The following is a 23,139-nucleotide window of genomic DNA, read 5'->3' as shown; positions in this document are numbered from 1 at the left end:
CAGTCGATGAATTGCAGTTTAAGGCACTTCCGTATTGGCTTCAAGAGAAACTGGGGGAGGTTGCTGCTTGATTGCAGCCATAGAAGCCAGCAAATTAACTGGGTCAGAGATCGCAGATTATACCTGACCTAAAAAGCCTTGGCATCAGTCTAACAAGCTCTATGACCAGAGGCATGTTAAAACTCAGATAAATCAACTCATCAAACTTACAGTGTAAGGCTCAACCTCTTTCATTGTCAACTGCGCTGTTTCCATCCTCAATCTGGCAACCCGTGTGACGAGTCTGAGGAGAAGGGGGCAGCAGAAACACCTCTTTCCAATATTTTGAATTTGGCCTGCAGTACGCATTTCAACCACTAGCTGTCAATATTACATACTGCACTTTGAAAGGACGAGTTTAACTTTCATAAAATGAACATTAAAAAGCGCAGAAGATCAAACTTTATGAGCCGTTTTATTTTCGGGGATTGCAGGGTTTGTTACCAAAAACTAAGACATAAATGCAGTTAAAAAATCCTGATTTATTTGTTTTTCCAATAAAGAACTTTTTATTTGAGACTCTGCTGATTATAAAATAGTGCCAAAGTGTAGCATATTTGTGGAAAGTGCCAAGTAAAGCACTACAGACTCATTCTTGAAACCTTTGAAAAGGTAATGTTGCAACTCTGTAATGCTAAGAGTAAGCCACCTTAACCGTACACAAATAAGCAATGTCAGCAGTCTGTGGCCTGATGCTAGCCTGTCTGAATCCAGATAAATGCATATAAAATGTCACAATGGACAGTTGCAGCTCTGAGTCTGGTTCAGAAAGATTTGTTTCATATACGAAATATTCGTAAACATTTCTTGTAGGCAGACTAAAATAAACTGTCATGCTTTCATGTTCAGCCTGTCACTATTGATCTGCCTCCTGGTGTGTACAGCTGCTGGAACAATACTAAACAAACACACACACTCACACACTCACACACACACACACACACACACACACACACACACACACACACACACACACACACACACACACACACACACACACACACACACACACACACACACACACACACACACACACACACACACACACACACACACACACACACACACACACACACACACACACACACACACACACACACACACACACACACACACACACACACACACACACACACACACACACACACACACACACACACACACACACACACACACACACACACACACACACACACACACACACACACACACACACACACACACACACACACACACACACACACACACACACACACAGGAATAGCTCCCATCCTCTAATCTGTCAATCAATCAAAGCATATTTATGAAGCCTACTTTATGGAGAATAGAGCTGTGAATGAATGTGCTTTATAACAGTCACTTCAGTAGCAGATAAACAAACACATGAAGGGTAAGATCAGGAGGTAATACAGAGAAAACAATTCCCTTCCATTGTACACTTTACAAAGCAACAGAGACAGACGGAGTCCATCAATGCATTGGGCCTATTTGTCCAGTCAATAATTATATATAATATATTATCAGGGGTGTGCAGTCCATATAAGCTGACAATGGACTCGCTAATTAATATTAACACTATAACTACTATAAGTTCCTTTGTTTGAAGTTTACCATAAAGTTGGTAACATGTATGTAAATATCGATTGTTTATATATTTGCCAAATGACAAGACTCATTTTCTTCAAATCTGCCAGTTGAGGAGGGTTCTGGGTAAGCGGATCAACAGCTGATTTGGTGCATATGTCTGTTGTTACACTCTAAAAAAAATAGTGCTGTATGGCACTAAAAGTGGTTCTTGGTCGTAATCATATAGGGGAACCACTTTTGGTGCTATTTAGCACCATATCTTAACATGTTCTGTATATGGTAGCGGTGCTATAGCACCTAAGCCAAAGAACCAGTGAAGAACCTCTGAAGAACCACGGAAGCACCAAGATTGGTGCTATGCAGCCCTTAAAGTGGTTCCCCTATGATTACGAGACAAGAACCACTTTTAGTGCCATTTTTTTAAGAGTGTACGTATTGTCATCATTCTCCGGCATTCTCATTGGTTTCCTGGCAAGTACACACACAGTGACACGAAGAGTAATGATGACTTTACCGTATCAATTTCAGCAAGAGTCCTCATTTTTGAAGTGCATGCGAAATGGATTCTCGACATGTCGACTACACGAACCAAACTCTTCCAGGCCTCAGCTACAACAGCGCTTGAGGGCGGGTCAAAGTAGACATGGTTCGCAGGCAGCCAATGAAAACCATAGGCTGGTATTATGCAAATTATGTAGGAAGTGAGACTGGAATCACTGACGACTCGATTCGTCGGCTCAGAATCAATGATTTCTTTTAAGGAGACAATAACCCATTTGTTGTGCTTTTTGATCTTTGCAGACCTTTTACATTCACAAACAGATATATTACAAACTACATGAAAGATAATATCTGAAAAAGCATAATTGGGGCACTCTCTCCTTGCATCCTGTAACGAATCTTCATTTGTTTTGTTTTTTTTATAGATTTTTTATTATTTTTTACTTTATGTACCTTTAAATTACCAGATTTTATCAATAAATAATATAATTTAAGCACAATCTTCACATTCCTTCAACTTAAATTCAAAATAACTCTCCAATACATGCATAACCAGCTCAAATCAGCTCAAAATATCTCACATTGGGTCAATTTGGGTGTCTGTGCCGAAAAAATATATAACATGATATTTCAGGACTCTGTGGAGCAAATGAGCTTTTCCGCTGGGTCCTAAAGTCAGTTCTTGAGTTTATCTCAAGCGGCAACCTCCCGCAGTTTCTCTTGAAACCAATACGGAAGTGACTTAAACTGCAATTCATCGACTGGCCACTAGGGACAGGCTCCAGAAGGGAGCAGAATCTCAGTGAGCCCCATGTTAAAATGGCCAACTTTACAACAGAAAAAACATGTTTACAGCCTGGTACAAATTGTGGTTTTGGTCTATATATCTAATTTTGCCCTTCATGATAACTGTGAGGGAGGTGAGTTTTTTTATAACTCATTTGTTTACATTATATAAAGCCTTAAAGTTCTGCATAATTAAGGGCGTGGCCACGTTGAGTGACAGGTGGATTGTCTGTTAGTCATCACGTCAGCTCCACCCACGTCCCGCCTTTTTGCCCATTTTCTATTATCCGGGAGTGACGCTCTGACAAGATGGCAACAGCCCCTACTTTACGCTTCAAAACTGCTCTTCAGAATCCTATGGGGGACGTCACGGATACTACCTCCATAATTTTTTTTGGGTTTATCTCTTCAATATGCATTCAGATACACATGTAGACATCAAATATTTTTTTGTTAAAGTTTTAGACTTTTTTAGGGTTTCCTATGTACACTGAAGCATTCCTCACAATCCATTCATTCCTAAGGGGGTCAAATTGACCCACGAGGGGAAGATTTGTTACTTTTTTTTATAACAACCACATGAACTCCTCGAATCCAATCATTTGTTGTGTGTGTATTTGTGGTTCAAGTGCGGCAGAAGTCCTAGAGTCTTGGACACTCTGATGGATGAACACGTCATATGAAGCATATCAAACAAAATTTTTGTATTATAGAATGCATGTATATGACACTCCTGTGATGTTTAAAACACGAGCCAAGCGCTCTTCACATGATCGTGCCAAAGTTTAATTTCAGGACCTGCATTCGATAGGGCCGTGAAAGCCAGTTATTTTCAGAGGTTTATGTTCAGGTGTACGCAATCTCAAATGACACACTTCTCCACATGCTCTCGTTTCTGCAGCCTGTGATAATCCTCGCGCAGGCTTACGTGTGATTGGATGAAAGGGCAATCAGAAGAGAACAGGAAGCCAAACCGAGAGAGGATTAAAATACATGGTGCAAGATGAGATTTTTCTTGCTTCTTCTCACACAAGCGCAAACACCTGCCGAACGCATCTTAAGAATCAAACCTGTCTGAAAAACTCCTCCAGCAGTGACGTAGTCCAGCGATGGTGCAGATCCCAGTTCTTGGCTGGATGACTGATGTCGGCCGTGTGTAACAGCAGAGACAGAGCCTTGGGTTTGTCAATTCTGCGCGAAGAAACACACCAATCCGAGTGGTTAATATATGACAATGAGATTAAATGGAGAGCAAATTTTGCTTTTTAGATGTTTCTCCTGAGAAAAAGTTGCCATTAATCTCTCTAGTTTCAGAAGATACTTCAAAAACACTGCTAACTGCTCAGATTTGCCAAAATAAAAAAAGTCTTCATCAAATTCTCAACAGATTCTATTTACACAAAGTGAAAATGTTGGGTTAGAGTGAATAGCCTAGGCTATTTGCACTTCATTGCCGTTCATTTTATAGCTCTATATTTTACTCTATGTATCATTTGTCTATTTTTATTTCTCCTAAGGAATAGTAGACACATCTTGAGGAACATCAATCTTAATAAAGTCTCTACTGCTATGAAAGAACAACCTCTAACCAATAACATCTCGCTCTGGGGAGACACAGACCAAGCAAAATGTGACAGACAACAGAGGAGCAGGTCGGATGTTTGTTTGTAAAGGTTTCTCACCCCTCGGGCTGCTGGAGGAAATTCTTCATGGCTTTGACCTGCTGGAAGTGGCAGGACATGTCAGTGGCCAGAACCATCTCGACCACGAGCGCCCTGAGCTCTCTAAAAACACGAGCACACAAAACAACTGCACTGAATCTCCTCACGGGAGAAAGTAATTGAGTTCTGCTTCAAAGTGTGCGGATAACAGTTTTCTTTCTGAATGAGAAATAAATCAAGCATCTCTGTCTTGCAGTGAAACTTCACAGAACTTTTTGCTGGGTGTTTCTTCAACGTTGTCTCTTAAAATTATAGCACTTTAAAACCCATTCACTCTTTTATTTTTGTAATTGTGGCAAGGGAGCATAAAAGTAGGAGTGACGACAGTGAAGGATGAGAGAGAACCAGGCCTGGATTATTTATGTAGTGTGTTTATTATGTTTATGTATTTCGTTTTGTTGTTTGTTTATATTGGATATTAAAGTTACGTTGAACGTTCACCGGTTCCCGCCTCCTCCTTCTCTGAACACTAATCTTGTTACAGTTATTTTTGTAAACCAACTTTTTCTTGCTAAGGCTAATTTGATAGCTAGCATTTTATATAAATGAAACGTGCAATTAAAGATTTTCACACATATTGCATAATTTGACAAAAACAAGACTTGACTGCAAATGCATACTAAAAATAGGTGAAGTGAATAACACTGATTATCTCTTCATCACGGCACCTGTTAGTGGTTGGGATATATTAGGCAGCGAGAAAACATTTTGTCCTCAAAGTTGATGGTGAAGCAGGAAAATGGGCAAGCGTACGGATTTGAGCGAGTTTAAGGGCCATATTGTGATGGCTAGACGACTGGGTCAGAGCATCTCCAAAACTGCAGCTCTTGTGGGGTGTTCCCGGTCTGCAGTGGTCAGTATCTATCAAAAGTGCTCCAAGGAAGGAACAGTGGTGAACCGGCAACAGGGTCATGGGCGGCCAAGGCTCATTGATGCACGTGGGGAGCGAAGGCTGGCCCGTGTGGTCCAATCAAACAGACGAGCTACTGTAGATCAAATTGCTCAAGAAGTTAATGCTGGTTCTGATAGAAAGATGTCAGAATACACAGTGCATCACAGTGTGTTGTGTATGGGGCTGCATAACAGTCAGGGTATATTATTAGGCCGAAAGCGCCAACAGTGGGCATGTGAGCATCAGAACTGGACCAAAGAGCAATGGAAGAAGGTGGCCTGGTATATATATACACTCACCTAAAAGATTATTAGGAACACCATACTAATACTGTGTTTGACCCCCTTTCGCCTTCAGAACTGCCTTAATTCTACGTGGCATTGATTCAACAAGGTGCTGAAAGCATTCTTTAGAAATGTTGGCCCATATTGATAGGATAGTAGCCATCAGAGGATGGGTACACGGTGGTCATAAAGGGATGGACATGGTCAGAAACAATGCTCAGGTAGGCCGTGGCATTTAAACGATGCCCAATTGGCACTAAGGGGCCTAAAGTGTGCCAAGAAAACATCCCCCACACCATTACACCACCACCACCAGCCTGCACAGTGGTAACAAGGCATGATGGATCCATGTTCTCATTCTGTTTACGCCAAATTCTGACTCTACCATCTGAATGTCTCAACAGAAAACGAGACTCATCAGACCAGGCAACATTTTTCCAGTCTTCAACTGTCCAATTTTGGTGCAGTCTTCAACTGTCCAATTTTGGTGAGCGTGTGCAAATTGTAGCCTCTTTTTCCTATTTGTAGTGGAGATGAGTGGTACCCTGTGGGGTCTTCTGCTGTTGTAGCCCATCCGCCTCAAGGTTGTGCGTGTTGTGGCTTCACAAATGCTTTGCTGCATACCTCGGTTTTAACGAGTGGTTATTTCAGTCAAAGTAGCTCTTCTATCAGCTTGAATCAGTCGGCCCATTCTCCTCTGACCTCTAGCATCAACAAGGCATTTTGGCCCACAGGATTGCCGCATACTGGATGTTTTTCCCTTTTCACACCATTCTTTGTAAACCCTAGAAATGGTTGTGCGTGAAAATCCCAGTAACTGAGCAGATTGTGAAATACTCAGACCGGCCCGTCTGGCACCAACAACCATGCCACGCTCAAAATTGCTTAAATCACCTTTCTTTCCCATTCTGACATTCAGTTTGGAGTTCAGGAGATTGTCTTGACCAGGACCACACCCCTAAATGCATTGAAGCAACTGCCATGTGATTGGTTGATTAGATAATTGCATTAATGAGAAATTGAACAGGTGTTCCTAATAATCCTTTAGGTGAGTGTATATATATAAAAAGTCACATTAATTACATTCAATAATAAATGTGTGTGTGTATATATATATATACATATACACACATTTATTATTGGATGTAATTAATGTGACTTTTTTAATAAAAAAGCTGAAATCTTTTTTAATAAAAATCAACCCCTGGTACAGAAAAGTACCCATAATTGAAGAAACACCCAGTTACTAAGACATATCATGATATTGCAATTACAGAAAATTGATTCTGTCAGTTTGTCTGTTCTCTGGAGACAAAAGAAGTGAGATAATGATGGAAATGAATAGAATGATGGATGTGAAATCCTGCTGTACCTCCAGTCATCTTTGGAGAGGTTGTACAGGATGTTCATCTCGTCGTCCTCCTGAAGCAGTCGATACGCCGCGCTGACATGATGACTCTCCAGCACAGAGCGGTCGTTGTACAGGATGGCTGTGTCCGACCTGTAGGAATACAGGCAAACTCGCTACACACAGTTTTCCTTTTTCTATTCAACAAATAATTTCCACAAAAATATAAAGCGGCACAATTGTTTTCAACATTGATGATAATAATAAGAAAAGATTCTTGAGCATTAAATCAGCATATTAGAATGATATCTGAAGGATCATGTGACACTGAAGACTGGAGTAATGATGCTGAAAATTCAGCGTTGAATCACAGGAATAAATGTGACCGCGTACCACAAAACCATTCATAAGTCTCACGGGTATATTTGTGGCAATAGCCAACAATACATTGTATGTGTCAAAATTAACGATTTTTCTTTTATGCCAAAAATCATTAGGATATTAAAGGGGTGGTAAAACACGATTTCACTTTTCTAACTTTAGTTAGTGTGTAATGTTGCTGCTTGAGCATAAACAACATCTGCAAAGTTACAACGTTCAAAGTTTAAAGCAAGTGGAGATATTTGCTTCTAAAGAAATCAATTTCTAAGGTCTACAGCAAACGGCCGGTAGGGACTACTAGACATTCCTCTAAGGTTGTTGACATCACCAGTCCCAATATTTACATAAACCCCTCCTCCGAGAATATTAAATGGGGGGGGGGGCATTTTGTATTGCTGTGGGGGAGCGTTGTTGTGGTATAGTTAGTAGGCTGGAGTGTTGTTGGCCCAATGCAGACGAAACGCTGTTATTTTCATCCGGATTGCAGGTCCACTTTGTTCAGCCTTCCTAGGGACGGGGGTGCGTTGCAGTGCGTTTAACATACAGCATGTTATATGCATGTGTGTATGAGACAGAGGGGAACAGGTCGCATTTGCTGCAGATATATGCTGCCCATCATAAATCAAAGCACGAGACAGACAGGGGTCGGAGGAGAAGACTGAAAAATGTGACATAATGGACAATATTAGTCTGTATTTGCAATACACGAGCCACGGTTCAGCTGCGCGAGACAAACACTGCCAGTGTGAATGGACAACGGGCGCGCGCGGCTCCCGCTGCACATTTCACGGAGGAAAGCTTCCACAATCTTCATGAGTTCAATGCAGGATCCACACAACGGCTTGTCCTGAAAGCTGGATTTAAAAACAGAAGCTGTTTACAGGCCACAACCTGTAAGTCTGATTTATTTTTCGTCAATGTGTTTTCCTGTAATAGTTCGTATTGTTAATTGTAAGATGTAGCAAGGAAGTACACAGATGATAACGCTGTTTGGCTCTGCAAACCAGTTTGTTAAATGCGAATTCATACTTAATGTTATCCGACAAACACCTAACGTCACAAACTTTTTTTTAAATCTCAACAGCGAACTTGGCATTAGTGTAAATTATTCTTTGATTAGAGCTTTTATTTATTGTTTATATACATGCATGCTAAACATGGTTCTGTGGGTGATTTGGCTACTAGTAAAGCCAATGTTTAGTGTTCGTTTTGGGTTAATAGTTCTTGCGACAGATATTTGGCTATAATCGTTCTAAAAATACAAAAGAAACAGTGCCATTCAGTAGCGATCACTATAGATCCCCAGTCTTTACTCTTGAGGACTGAACAAGTTGAACAGGTTCTGCTCGATCATCTTCACTAAAATGTTCTGGGTCCGATTCGGGCTCAAATTGGTATGTTTTTATTGACGTCATTGTTTCTAATACTACCCAAAGCACAGCCTCCAGGTAAAGGTAAGGGGCGTGACGTTTCCAACAAACGTGCACTAGGCGGTTAGCGAATCACAACACACTGGGCCAGCTAACCAATCAGAGCCCATTGCGTATTTTTGAGGGACCGGCTTCATAGAACCCGGAAACCATCAGACCGTTTTTACAAGGAGGGACAAAGCAGTGTAGAATAAAGGTAAAATATATGAAAAATAATGCAATTTTTAAAAAATGAAGCATGAACACATGTTACAGTGCACCCCACAAACACAATCAAGCCTTCGAAAGAATGTGTTTTACCATCCCTTTAATTAAAGACCATGTTACATGAAGATATTTTGTAAATTTCCTACCGTAAAAACTGTATATACAATTATTATTAGTAATAATATGCATTGCTAAGGACTTCATTTGGACAACTTTAAAGGCGATTTTCTCAATATTTCAGTGGTGAGACAATCACAAGCGGGTTATGGCTGAATCCCATGCGTTTTCCCACTAGCGGAGCTAGTTGATAGATTCAACTTTTGCTGTATCCAGTCGGCAAAAATCTGAACACATCATCTTTTTTTAAGAAAGTGCCGTTCTTTGTTAGCAGGGAAGTGGCAGGGAATTCAACCCGCCCACCAACTCTATACACAAAGTGATTGGCCCGACCAGAGTTTGGTTTATCAAGCTCACAAGCCAAGGTAGAGTTGCTAGACGACCCTGGCTGCAAATTACATTTGCTGCCGCTAGGGTGAGTCTAGATTTCTAGGCTACAATTCACTGACAATCATTTCCTAATTATGTTTTTGGTTTTATTCCCATTTCCCCATTCTTCTAATTTGTCCCAGGTCAGGTTTTGGTCAGAAAGGCCATATTTCTCCCTCTTACATGCAAGTTTAATTAAGCCAGCTCATGCTGAGGTATTGTGACTGCAGGCTGTGTGTTAGTCAGCGTAGGAGTCTGATGGATGACTCACCCAGCAGCCCTCAGCGCTCTCATGCATTACCTGGTCTGGATGTGGAAGTTGTTTGTGGTCCCGGTGTGCTCGTAGTCGTGGACGGCAGCAGCGAAAAGCATCGCCAAAATCTCCAGCTCCGTCATCCAGTGCTGGAGAAGAAAAGGAACATCACGCATGAGAGCTCTAACATCTCATTTCTCCTTAACGGCAATGAGGTTAAATGGAGGTGCAAATGGAGACCTCTGCTGAAATTACCAGCTTCTAAGATGTTTTTGTGTGTTTCAAGGCACTTCAGTGGGCCTTTAAAGAAATATTGTAAGCACAGTTTGAGACATTTTTCAAATCTTTTCTGTGATTACAGGCCATTTTTTGACAGCACAGCATTATTCAATGTGTTGACGTAATTTCCACTGAAACAGGCAAGAAAGGGTGGGACATATTGAACGGCTCCTCTCATTCTTTTTAAAATAGCCAATAGCGTTTCATTTATATCACAGCACATCCAGAGCCATTGAGCTTTTCTCCTCCTAATCTCCTTCATATGACTTTAAAATACAGCATTCTGTGTAGAATTCGAATACCGTAGGTCAGATATGTTTTCTGGTCTGCGCCGAATCGCGCATATGATCCGCTCTGTGCTATCGTGTCTCTGGACCGGAGCTGTGGCGGTATGCAAGACACAAACATGAAGCCAGACTTCATTCGCCCCAATGGAAAGCATATTTACACTGTCTGAATCGTTCCCTATCCCCTATATAGTGCACTATGTGCCATTCACCATGTAGAAAACAAGTGACCGGTTTCAGCCACAGCTTCAGCGTCTATTTATAATGTAGGGGGCGGGGCTTCAGATTCTAGAAAGTATTTGATTGGATAGAAAAGCTGAAGTGCAGTGATGTCATCAAAATCATTGATCCATATATTGGAATCCATATATCCATATATTACATTATATTTGCTACTTCAGGTACCTTTTTATGACTGTGAATTTTGGAAGAAATATTTGAGACAAAGTTGTCACCATGAAATCAGAATGGACAATTTTTATATTTTTATAGAATTTTGCAGTATTTATAATAAATGATTTATCATTATTTTTTCCAAATGCATGTTCCCTTGTAATCTTTAATCAAAATAACTTCCCCTCCCTCTCACAGTGACATCACTTTTTGATGACATGTTTAGTGGTGCGAGGGCGGCACAAACTGTCACTCATATGAGATCACTGCAATAACAAACCATCCAATCAATTCCCGATAGACAAAATGATATCCCGTCCTACATTTTTTCTTGTTTGCGAAGCCATTTCACTTGGATATACGTCACAACTTCTGTTTCATGCCGAATTTCAATAATTCACAACTGAGAACTTCATTGGATGACCAAATGACCAATCACAACAAACTGGGCTAGCTGACCAATCAGAGCAGAGCAGATTGGGCTTTTCAGAAGGCGTGTTTTAAAGAGCACCTATTATGGCATTTAAAATGTTCCAAATATTGTTTTAGAAGTCCCCAACAACAGTTTTGCATGCATGCAATGACAAAAAAGACTTTAGTTTTCTTATAATAGTCATTTGTTTTTACCTGTTTTGACAGCGATTCTCAAATGATTCCTTGAGTGATTCACTTTTCAAAACCCCACCTTTACGTGACGCTAATCTGCGGTGATTGGTCCGATGACCCAGTCAGTTGTGATTGGTATAGTCTTTGCAGATATTTTCGGAAACGGAACGCACATCACCATAAATGGTTTTCGGTTTAACCTCTTTACTGGATTGGATTGACATTCGTCCTCAAGCTTTATTTGTTTAAATTAGCTCAAATGACTGTCAGATGTAAGTAATTACCATGTCAATCTATACATCATTTAAAAGATCTAAGAGTCAAGCTTCCATTTTTACCTCTGTTTTATTCTCAAAGTCTTATAGTGACAGTAATTTGTTAATATGTGTCAGGAGTTATGAATATGAAAACCGCGTCGGTACCGTTTGATTGTAATATGAGCCTCAGCTGATCTCATTCATAAAAAAACTCCTCTATTCTCCTCACGAAGACTCGCGACAAATCAACATCCCTCAGGGCTTTTAGTTCAAAAGTGTGCAGATGAGGAGGAATATTGATAGATTCTCATATGTCTGTGTCAAATTTCTAAACAGAGGAGTATTTTTTATTCAATACTTCCTCAAAATGCGCAGATGTAGCCTAATCATGAGCGATTGAGTCTCTTATGTGTTGTTTTCAAATCATACTGGCAGCCGGAGGGCGCTCTGTGCACATGTAGTCCATATATGGTACACACAGACGAAGAAGATACCATGTGCCATAATAGAAGTCCATAAGAAAAGCTTCCTGAGATCGCGAAACATGCAAATAGAGACATTTGAAGATAATAAACACACAATCGCGACGATGTATGGTTTGTCTTCAAGCCACTTAGTCTTCAAATGCTCATCCTTGGGCAGATGAAAAAAGTTTGCTTTTGAGTCGCACTTCAGAACACAGCGTCTCGTCGCCATGATGTTTTCTAGTTTTCACTGGCATCTTGGAGCGCAATAAGTGGGCGTATCGTATTCAAATAACGTGACATGTTGACGTCATCTAGTCAGAGAAAAAGCTTCGGTCTTCTAACGATTCTTAAAAATGACTCAGAGTCGACTCTTACTTTTGAAAGAAAATAACTATATATACGGTGCACTGTCATATTTCAAACCTTGCAGGATGTTTTTGTTCACTTAGATCTATGTTACACACTACATGAAAGGTAAATTTCAAAATTCCATGATAGGTGCTCTTTAAAGAAACAGGAAATGGGAGCTCTAGCGTAGTTCTACCTGGAAGACTCAAATGTCATGTCATTATCTATCTAGCCAATCATTAGTCGTCTTCTTATTGCTTCTTGAGTCTTTCAGGTAGAACTAAAACTGAAAAGAGGTGCTGCACAGTATCAGAAAAATGTGTTTTCGAACTTTAAATCATTTAAATGTATTCTAGCAGGCACCAAAAAACTTATGGGTATAATATGGGCACTTTAAAATTAAAATAGCCAAAAGCACTGAGTCAATAGCAGGAAAATAACGGACATGTGATGTTGAAACACAGATCAATCTTGAATCGAAAGCTCTGAAGGACCTTGAGCTCTAAGCTGGACGCTGCTTCCCACAGGACTTCATCTTAATATTTAATCATTTAATAGAGAGACTCAAGTTCAGAGTGCAAAATTACGCCATCGCACCGCATTTGTCTGGCAGAAGTGCATTCTGATGAGAGACATGCCTCTTTGTGAGCAAGTCAGATGGAAGATAAAGCAAATTGTGTCAATGACAAGTTAAGACCCTCATAAAGTAAACAGCATGAGAGTTCTCTCAGTTTCTCTTCAGGAACTGCTGCTTTATGACTGGCCTGATGATTGTTCATTAAAAAGCTTAAGATGTGTGTTCGCCAGCACACACGTGTCAGCAGAATTAATGATTACGCCGCTGGGTTTCTGCGCAGTTACTCATGAGTTCGTGCACACAGACTTCGACATGTTGTCACGATAACATTATTAAGATGATTAACACCGTATCTGAACTGAGAGTGAGTGGAACAACACAACATTAGATCATTATAATCAACAAACCAGTCTATGCTACATGAGAGTGCCGCGCAGTGTTGATAATGAAGGGTATAGTGATGTTGTTGCATTTACATTTACATTTGGCAGATGCTTTTATCCAAAGTGACTTATGTGCACTTATTACAGGGACAATCCCCCTGGAGCAACATGGAGTAAAGTGCCTCAAGGACACACTGGTGGTGGCGACTGCTGGGATCGAACTGCTGCATATCAGTTCAGTGGTTTAACCCACTAGACCACCATCTCAAAAAATACATATAAAAAAATAGTTTTTGCTCATTTAAAGTTTAACTTTGCTGATTTTCATTAGGTTTTGTGTTGGTACAATGGCGGTAGTATACATATGTATGTAAGAGAACAATGTTTACTAGAAATTCATCAATTTGTCAGCAAAAGTTAGCCGGATGATCCCTGCCCACGGACAGTCAGATTGTCAAAGGGTTATTAACAGAAAAGTTATTATAAGAGTAGATTTATCCCTGAAAATGGTATTGTTTACTCTTTAAACGGCATTATGGTAAAAATGTAACACTATGGCAACAGTGCGCAACAGCGTTTTGCTTCCGACAGAACTGATGGAATGTCTTTTCCTCTCCGTTTGGCCTAAAACACTGTCAGTGGTCATCCAGTTTGAAATGTGGACGACAAATGCTTTCCGTCATGGCATTCTCTCCGTACTTACGATTCTTTGCAGCCTTTAGCCACTGCCAAAAACATGCTGGAAAAACTTTAAGTAATTCACTCCCGCCCAACGTTTACTCTTTGAATGATACCGAGTCGACACCATTATGACTGAAAGTTTGCTAGGAAGTATTTCCTACTAAAACAAGGCGGTATTTGACTCTGTCAAGCGTATCCATAGCAGACTGGAGGGAGTGGCCTTGGACAGCATCATGACCAGTGCATTATGGGTGTTGAAATTTTCCTACCTATATGGCAAAAGGGAAGACAACAGCCTTTTTTCTCTATTCAGGTAGCAATGTTTTCGCCTTTCTACTGTATAGGTCCCCAAGTGTTATTGCCTAATTCCATTTTGCCAGTGGTGAAGTACCCCTTTAAAGGCCCACTGAAGTGCTTTGAAACACGCAGCATTATTCAATGTGTTGACGTAACTTCCCCTGGAAAGGCTCCAGCTGTTAGCAGCTCCTCCCCTTTCTGAAACAGCCAATAGCGTTTCGTTAATACAACAGTTTAACTAGAGCTTTTCTGTTTGGTAAAGCCACAGTTTCCTCCTAATCTCTAACCGTTTATCATCATAATCTCCTCCATATCGCTTTGAAATACAGCATTCTGTGCAGAGTTTAAATGGGTACGATATGTTTTGTTTGCGCCGACTCGCGCTTATGATCTGCTCTGCGCTCTGGTGTCTCTAGTCTAGACCAGAGCCGTTGGTGTGTGTATGTGTGTGCGGTGCGCGTGAAACTAATGTGAAAACAGACTTCATTCGCCTCAACTGAAAGCATTACTGAATCTCTGAATCGTTTCCAATCGCATGTATAGTGCGCTATGTGCCATTCACCATGTAGAAATTAGTAAACGTGTGAAATGACCGATTTCAGCCACAGCTTTAGCGTCTATTTATAATGTAGGAGGCGGGGCTTCAGATTCTAGAAAGCATTTAATCGGACAGAAGATGTGATGAGAAGATGAAGGCAATGATGTCAACAAAATCTGTGATTAATTTGAACGGAAGTGAGAGACTGTAAGATTTGAATGCTTATATCTCCTAAATGCGAATTTTGTCATTGTTTTGGAACACACCAGCTTATTCATAACCTTAAGGCTAACATAGTCAAAACTTACATTTTGATTTCAGGGGGCCTTTAAACAAAGCTGAAATATAATACATAAGAGAGGCAAAAAATCCCTTTCCAGAACATTTTCATCCAACGTTCCCAGCTGGTGGAACGATCTTCCCACCGCCATCCGAAAAGCAGAATCATTGATAACATTCAAAAGTCCACTAAAAACTCATCTCTTCCGTGTGCACTTAACCTCATAATATTAAAAAAAAGGCCTTTCTTCCCTTTTTCCCTCCCTTCTCTAGCCTGTGCTACACTGAGCAATATACACAGACTCAGTATTTCAGGCACTTGTTGCGCTTACTCGACTCCTCATGACCAATCGCTTCATGTACTCCCAAATTGTAAGTCGCTTTGGATAAAAGCGTCTGCTAAATGCATAAATGTATAAATGTAAATGTACATTTAAAAAAAAAAAAAAAAATTACAAATGAAAAATGATAATTAGAAATGTTGCCTTTGCACAAAAAAAAAAAACCTATAAATAAATATAAAAAAAACTTAAATTAACTAACTCAAATTAAAATGAAAACTGAAAATATAAAAATTAAAGCTAATTTAAAATAATAAAAAACTAAAACAGTAATACAATAATACTAAAATAACACTACCCTGGAACAAGAACTGTATATATATATATATATATATATATATATATATATATATATATATATATATATATATATATATATATATATATATATATATATATATATATATATATATATATATATATATATATATATATATATATATATATATATAATATCTATTTACAGTTATATATATTATATATATATATATATATATATATATATATATATATAAAATAACAATACATTTATAATATGATAAATTAAATCAATCATCTATCTATCAATCAATCTAACATTTCTCTAATTTAATCTGCCATATTGGATGAATTATTTCACTGAGTTTGAGTCTTTTCCGTGAAGGGAGTACAATCATATTAAATCAATCATATCAATTATAATAGATCCGTCCTGACCTCTTGACCTAATTCATTACAGTCATAGATCTTTCTGTGTGTGTGTTTAAGCTTACCACCATCCCCGTCTTCAGGAGCAGGTAGTGTACCGTCTGTGTGACGTCGGCTGCGTGTATCAGGTTGTGGTAGGGGTTTTTATGTTTGCTGTAACCCACTTCCAGCGCCTCCACAAACGAGACCAGCGCCGAGACAGGGATCTGTCAGAGATACGGTGTTAATAACTCTGAAAAAGACCATTAGAGCCCTCTCACTTCTTCAAGAGTTGTTTTCACCTTGAAGCGGCTGATGAGGTCGTATCGGGTGAGGAGATCATAGAAGATGAATTTGAGTGAGTGGTCACCGCTCGACTCGTTCAGAGCAAATACATCAAAAGACCACTTATCCACATTCTGAGAAGAAAAAACAGAGAAACAAACTCAGCACACACATATGCTTCCCCTCTGCCGCAGCTCTCAAATCTCCTTTGCACATGAGCATAATCCAACTTAGCACTTTCCTTCATGCCAGGTGCTAAATACTATTGGTGCAAAACACTATTGATGTCAAACACTGTTGGTTCTCATGTGTCGACTAAGTAAATGAATGCAATGCGCCAAGCTTGAGTACATGGATGTGCAAACAACATGAGTGAAATATTGTTTTAAGAGATAAGACATTACATTAAAACTGCCTTGGAAATGCTGTATTATAACTTGATTTATATTTGCTACTTTCCAAGTGCCTTTTATTTATATTTCTTATTGTTTTACCCTTGTCTCAGACCCTGACTTTTAATCTTGAAACTATGAAAATCCATCATAAAATTATCAATTATCAATTTTACACGAATTATTACTGTCTCTCAGAGCTGGTCATTTTCATGATGAAAACTTGTTCATAGATAGAAGACAACAGTGTCAGTGAAGAACTATGGAATGTTAGAGGTGAAAAATCAAAATGGTAATAAGTAAATAAAATTATTAAAATACAAAATGAAATCAAATTTAGCACACAATTAATACAAAATAAATATTAATAAAATTATACATACAAAATTATTTACGCAGTAGTGGCAAAAAGTGATGTCAGGCCAAGGAAAATCGACATCTTCACCCTTCATTTAATATTATTTTAAAAAATACGATTTTGTAATCATATTATGTAGTTGTGCTAGGAGTCACTTGTTATTTTCAATATTTTTCCTGTGAGCTTTTTGTTTTTCTATGCATTTTTGCAAAGTCTAATCAAATTTGTAGGGTCATAAACAACAAATATCCTATCACTTTTGGCCACTACTGTATGTTGTAAGGTGGAAAATAATCAAAGATATTTGAAATAGAACAAAATCATCTGCTTTACTGTTAGTAACCATCGTCGTGACCAAGATATTTGAAGTTGACTCAACCCCCTCCCCCCTTAACCTCATCAGAAGGGCTAGTTGGAATTTCTAAGGACAATAGAATGGCTTGCCGGCCAAATGCTTTTCACACCTTTGGTACAGTGGGAGAAGTTTCATCTGATTGGTTACTTTCAAATGTCTCACGGTTTGGTCTGATTGGTCAGTTTTAAAAGAGTCATATTTGAGTTTGGTGACATCAGGGAAGAGGATAAAAGAAGAGCCCAACTGTAGCTCTCTCTCTTTGGATTCACGGCCTTTCTCTAGAGAGAGCTGCTCTTTGGCTCTCTCTTTCTCTCTCTCTCTCTCTCTCTCTCTCCCTCTCTCTCTCTCTCTCTCTCTCTCTCTCTCTCTCTCTCTCTCTTACATGTAACATTCTATTCATAGGCCTACTGAGTACAATTAAGGGTTTAAGTTTACTTCTATTTTAAAACTATTTTTAGTGTAACCATAATTAGAATTTGTGTTTCCTTTTAAAAGAGATTTCTGTCTATTATGTAATTGACATTTTATATTTACTTGATTGCTAATAAATTGTTACATTTTGATCCTTTCTGAATTAATCTGTAATTATTAACTATCTCCAATATGGAACGATATACTTGCAACAAAGGGTTAAAATGGAATGATTAAATGTATGATTAACTATCAAATATAAATGACCAAACAACCAGTTGGGATTCTCTTCTAAATTCGACAACTATGATAAATTGAGTCAAATAAAGAATAAGAATCTTACAATGTATACATCCAGGGCTTGACATGAATTTTTTTGCTCACCAGCCATGTGGCTAGTGGTTCCCTTTCGAGGGAACTCGCACTGCATCGGGACGACGCTTTGGGGATGCTCCCTTAGCATCAGCGAATCTGAAACCAGAATGCCAACTAGGCCAATCCGATTGGCGTGCGTGATGACGTCATTGTGACGGCATACCCGGAAGTATAAAAGGGGAGCTGGAACGTAATGGCGGTAGTTATTGCTCTTCAGCAAGCGCTATCTGTCAAACTGTCTGTCTATTTACTGTTGTATGTCAGTGAAAGTGTGTGATTGAAATGAAGTGTGAAAAAGTGAGAGAGTTCAAGCAGTGTGTGCATCCTTGCCCTCGCTACATGTCGGGCTCGGATACACACCTGCTGTGTGTGCCTGGGCGTTCAGCATGCTCGAGCGGCTCTCGAGGGAGCCGCTTGTGAGCATTATGAAAGCTGACGCTCAGAGTGCTCCGCTCTCGGCGTGAGCCCCGTGGATCGGTCCCGCATCCGCCGAGGCGGTGCGGCGAGGCTGGTCATGGGGCTCACGGATGGACTGTCAGCGGGACTGGGACTGCTGAGGCATTTTCCCAGTCTTTATCTGACAGTTCAGATGTTCTCCTTCCCCGTGTGGAAGCCCGCGCTGCGGCTTCTTCCCCCGGGGCGGAGGACGCGATGTGTGAGAGGTCTGATTCTGAGGAATTAGACGTACTCAGCATCGAGGCAGTCAAAGTCATAAGCACTTCTTAAATATGCAAGATTCCATCCACGCGATTGCTGGAAAAAAGAAAAAAAAAGGCAGCGCGCAGGTTATGGGTCTGCAATTAATGTGAACACACGCGATCGGTGTGCATGAGATACTGGTTGGCTTAACGGACGAGTCCGTATAGTAAAATAAATCAGTATTTGTCTGACATGGCTGCATTTAAGTCTGAGGATTTAAATGAGATATTATCTGACTCTGAGGAGTTAGATATTCAGTCATTTCAGACCATGTTTCACTGTATTGTGTGACACTGTTTGTTTTTTTTTTTTTTTTTTTTTTTTTTTTTTCGAGGGATGAAAGCCAATTGTATTATGACGGCTTGAACCACGTTGCTGAGGCAACGCGGGGTCTATGAGTCCGTATAAATACAAATAAAACAGTGTCGTCTGATTAATTACGGCTACATTTATTTTAAGGAATTAAAATTAAATATAATCTAACTTTGAGGAGTTAGATATTCAGCCTATCATTCAGACTATGTTTCACCTTATTGTGGCTGCATTTAATTCTGAGGAATTAAATTAAAATATTATCTGACTTTGAGGAGTTAGATATATTTTTTATTCAGCCTGTTATTCAGATCAGGTTGCACGGGTTTGGTGATTATGATGGCATTTAATTCCGAGGAATTGAGTGTCATGTTATCCGACTTTGATAAGTTGGATACTTTAAATTCTGTCACCCAAGCGTGTTTAACTTGTGAACTGGATATTCATCTAAGATGGAGCCCTCCTGAAGTTGATGTCATTCTCGCCGCCTTGTGGCCTGCGGGACACATCAGTTTCAGGCAATTGCTAATCGCAGTGTCCGCTCTAGGGTTGTGGCCCTGTTGAGCTGCTCCCTTAGATGAGGCCCCCTGCTGGCCAGCCCCCTCTCCCGGGTAGGAGCGATCGAGGTCGCCTCCCCTGTGGAGTTTTCGGGAATCGACGCTGTGTTCCCGCCGTCTAGTACGCTTCGGGCCACATCGTTTCCCCGTGCACGCGTGCTGCACCAGCCGCCTCTAGCAAGACTTGCGGTGGTCCAGCAAACGCGTACGCACACCGAAAATCTTCCTCGATTTCGCCCTGCCGGTAAGCCGCTTCAGGGGGTCGGGGAGGAGGCTCGGTTGACACCCAAGACCGGCCTCGAGAGGCTGGTTCCCTTAGCAGATTATCTCGGCGCATGGTTATGCCTCCGAATATATCAGCTTGGGGCCTGCGACTGTAGGAAGGGGCATACAGACTGCAGTCCGGTTACCTTCCCCTGAAGTTCAGTGGGGTGGTCTGGACGGCAGTGGTCCCTGGGCAGGTTCGGGTAATGGAACAGGAAGTTCACTCCCTGTTGGTAAGGAGGCCACAGAATGTGCTCCTCCGCCAGACAGGGAGTCCGGGTTCTACAGCCAGTACTTCATAGTTCCTAAGAGGGATGGCGAGTTGCATCCAACTTTAGACCGGAGGTACTTGAATCGTTCTCTGAGGAGATTCAGATTCAAGATGCTTAGCATTTCCTCCATTGTGATTCAGATCCAGTCTGAGGACTGGTCTGTCACGATGGGTCTGAAGAGGACGCATACTTCCCTGTATCCATCCTTCTGTGTCACAGGAAGTTCCTGAGGTTCGCTTTTTGGGGCAAAGCGTACCAATATCGGGTTCTTCCAGGCGGCCTGGTCTCTAAAATGAAGCTAGGCCACAGCATCACTGTGAAGCAGTTTAAGGTCTGCTGGGGCTCATTGCGGCTGCGTCCAACAGAATATCTCTTGGCCTGCTGCATGAGACCCTTACAGTGGTAGCTGGGAATCAAGGGGTTTTCCTCTGGGGGAAAACCATTCTGTATGATCAGGGTAACGCGCAGATGCCTTCGTTCCCTAGTCATATGGAAGAAACCTTGGTTTCTGTCCCAGGGGCCAGTGTTGGGAGCGTTCTGTTGCCGGGAATCCGTTTCAACAGACGCCTCCCTCACTGGCTGGGACGTGGTTATGGGAAGTAAACCAGGTGGCTTTCCTTGAGGGGAAATCCATTCTGTATGATCAGGGTAACGCGCAGTGGCCTTCGTTCCCTAGTCATATGGAAGAAACCTTGGTTTCTGTCCCAAGGGCCAGTGTTGGGAGCGTTCTGTTGCCGGGAATCCGTTTCAACAGACGCCTCCCTCACTGGCTGGGACGTGGTCATGGCGGCCGCTTTGCGAGAGGTCTGTGGGAGACCAGGCATTTCTCCTGGCACATCTACTGCCTGGAAATGCTGGCGGTCTACAAAGCTCTGAGGAGCTTTTTCCCGGACCTCCGCAGCCACCATGTCCTGATATGGAAGTAAACCAGGTGGTTTTCCTTGAGGGGAAATCCATTCTGTATGATCAGGGTAACGCGCAGTGGCCTTCGTTCCCTAGTCATATGGAAGAAACCTTGGTTTCTGTCCCAAGGGCCAGTGTTGGGAGCGTCCTGTTGCCGGAAATCCGTTTCAACAGACGCCTCCCTCACTGGCTGGGGCGCGGTCATGGACGGCCGCTTTGCGAGGGGCCCATGGGAGGGCCGTCATTCCTCCTGGCACATAAATTGCCTGGAGATGATGGCGGTCTACAAAGCTCTCAGGAGCTTTCTCCCGCACCTCCGCGGCCAGCATGTCCTGGTACGGACAGACAATACGTCTGTCGTAGCGTACATCAACCGCCAGGGGGGACTGAGGTCGCGCTTTCTGTACAGGATAGCACGCCGAGTCCTCCTGTGGACCCAAGGGAAACTGTTGTCCATCAGGGCAATGTATGTCCCGGGGGTCCAAAATCAGGGAGCAGACATCCTGTCGAGGCAGGGGCTGAGGCCCGGGGAGTGGCGACTCCACCCAGAGGTGGTGGAGGCCATATGCAAGAGGTTCGGCCCAGTGGAAGTGGATCTGTTTGCGTCTCGAGAGACGTCCCACTGTCCACTGTGGTTTTCCCTCACGCATCCAGCTCCGCTGGGGCTGGATGCCATGGTGCAGACGTGGCCGAGGCTGCGTCTGTACGCATTTCCCCCGATTGCTCTGCTCCCGGGAGTCCTGGAAAGGGTCCGTCGACAGGGGGTCAGTCTACTTCTGGTAGCACCCCGTTGGCCGACTCGAGTTTGGTTCTCGGATATCATAGCTCTGCTAGCAGGTCAGCCGTGGGAGATTCCTCTGAGGAGGGATCTCCTATCTCAGGCGGCGGGTACGATATTTTACCCCCGCCCGGAGATTTGGAACCTGTGGGTCTGGCCCCTGAGGGGACCAGGTTCATAGAGGCTGGCCTATCGGCAGACGTGATAGAGACCTTACTCAGCTCCAGGGCTCCGTCTACGAGGAGACTGTACAGCTTCAAGTGGAATGTATTTTCCACTTGGTGCAGAGAACGTGAGGTGGACCCAGTTAACTGCCCAGTGGCTTCAGTGCTTGAGTTCCTCCAAGATCGTTTCTCTGCAGGGCTTACCCCGTCCACACTCAAGGTGTACGTGGCTGCCATTGCGGCTTTCCACACTCCTTTGGGTGATGGGCCTCTGGGTAGGCACCAGCTGGTTGTACAATTCCTCCGTGGGGCTCGGAGGATGAGGCCTGCGGCTCGGTCCAGAGTTCCAACCTGGGACCTGGCAGTGGTTCTCGAAGGATTGGCTGAGGCCCCCTTCGAACCATTGGAGTCGGCTGGACCAAAGGATCTGACCCTTAAGGTGGCTTTTCTCCTTGCCATTACCTCTCTCAGGAGAGTGGGAGATCTCCAGGCCTTGGCGGTAACGCCGACCTGCCTGGAGTTTGCCCCGGGAGGAGTAAAAGCCATCTTACACCCTAGGCCGGGCTACGTGCCTAAGGTGCCATCAAGGGTGGTCAGGTCATTGGTCCTGCAGGCATTTCATCCTCCGCCTCATGTGACGGCGGAAGAGGGGAGACTTCACCTACTCTGCCCGGTTAGGGCGCTCAGAGTTTATTTGGCG

General features: G+C 41.9%; 1 protein-coding gene across 1 annotated transcript in view; it reads right to left on the bottom strand.

Annotated features, from left to right (window-relative positions):
* The window catches only part of pde1cb (phosphodiesterase 1C, calmodulin-dependent b), a 110,827-nt gene that overhangs the window by 26,843 nt on the left and 60,845 nt on the right, over nucleotides 1-23,139 (bottom strand). The window contains exons 6-11 of the mRNA XM_079820607.1: nucleotides 16,617-16,733; nucleotides 16,401-16,541; nucleotides 9,964-10,064; nucleotides 7,183-7,311; nucleotides 4,596-4,697; nucleotides 3,984-4,104 (exon numbers count right to left, since the gene is read on the bottom strand). Of these exons, the coding sequence (XP_079676733.1) occupies nucleotides 3,984-4,104; nucleotides 4,596-4,697; nucleotides 7,183-7,311; nucleotides 9,964-10,064; nucleotides 16,401-16,541; nucleotides 16,617-16,733 (711 nt within the window). The remainder of the gene's footprint in view (nucleotides 1-3,983; nucleotides 4,105-4,595; nucleotides 4,698-7,182; nucleotides 7,312-9,963; nucleotides 10,065-16,400; nucleotides 16,542-16,616; nucleotides 16,734-23,139) is intronic.

The sequence above is a fragment of the Gobio gobio genome (genome assembly GCF_949357685.1).
Source record: "Gobio gobio genome assembly, chromosome: 6".
In the NCBI taxonomy this organism is placed as follows: Eukaryota; Metazoa; Chordata; class Actinopteri; order Cypriniformes; family Gobionidae; genus Gobio; species Gobio gobio.
Note: the sequence above shows the minus strand (reverse complement) of the source record. Positions and strands in the feature narration are given on the sequence as shown.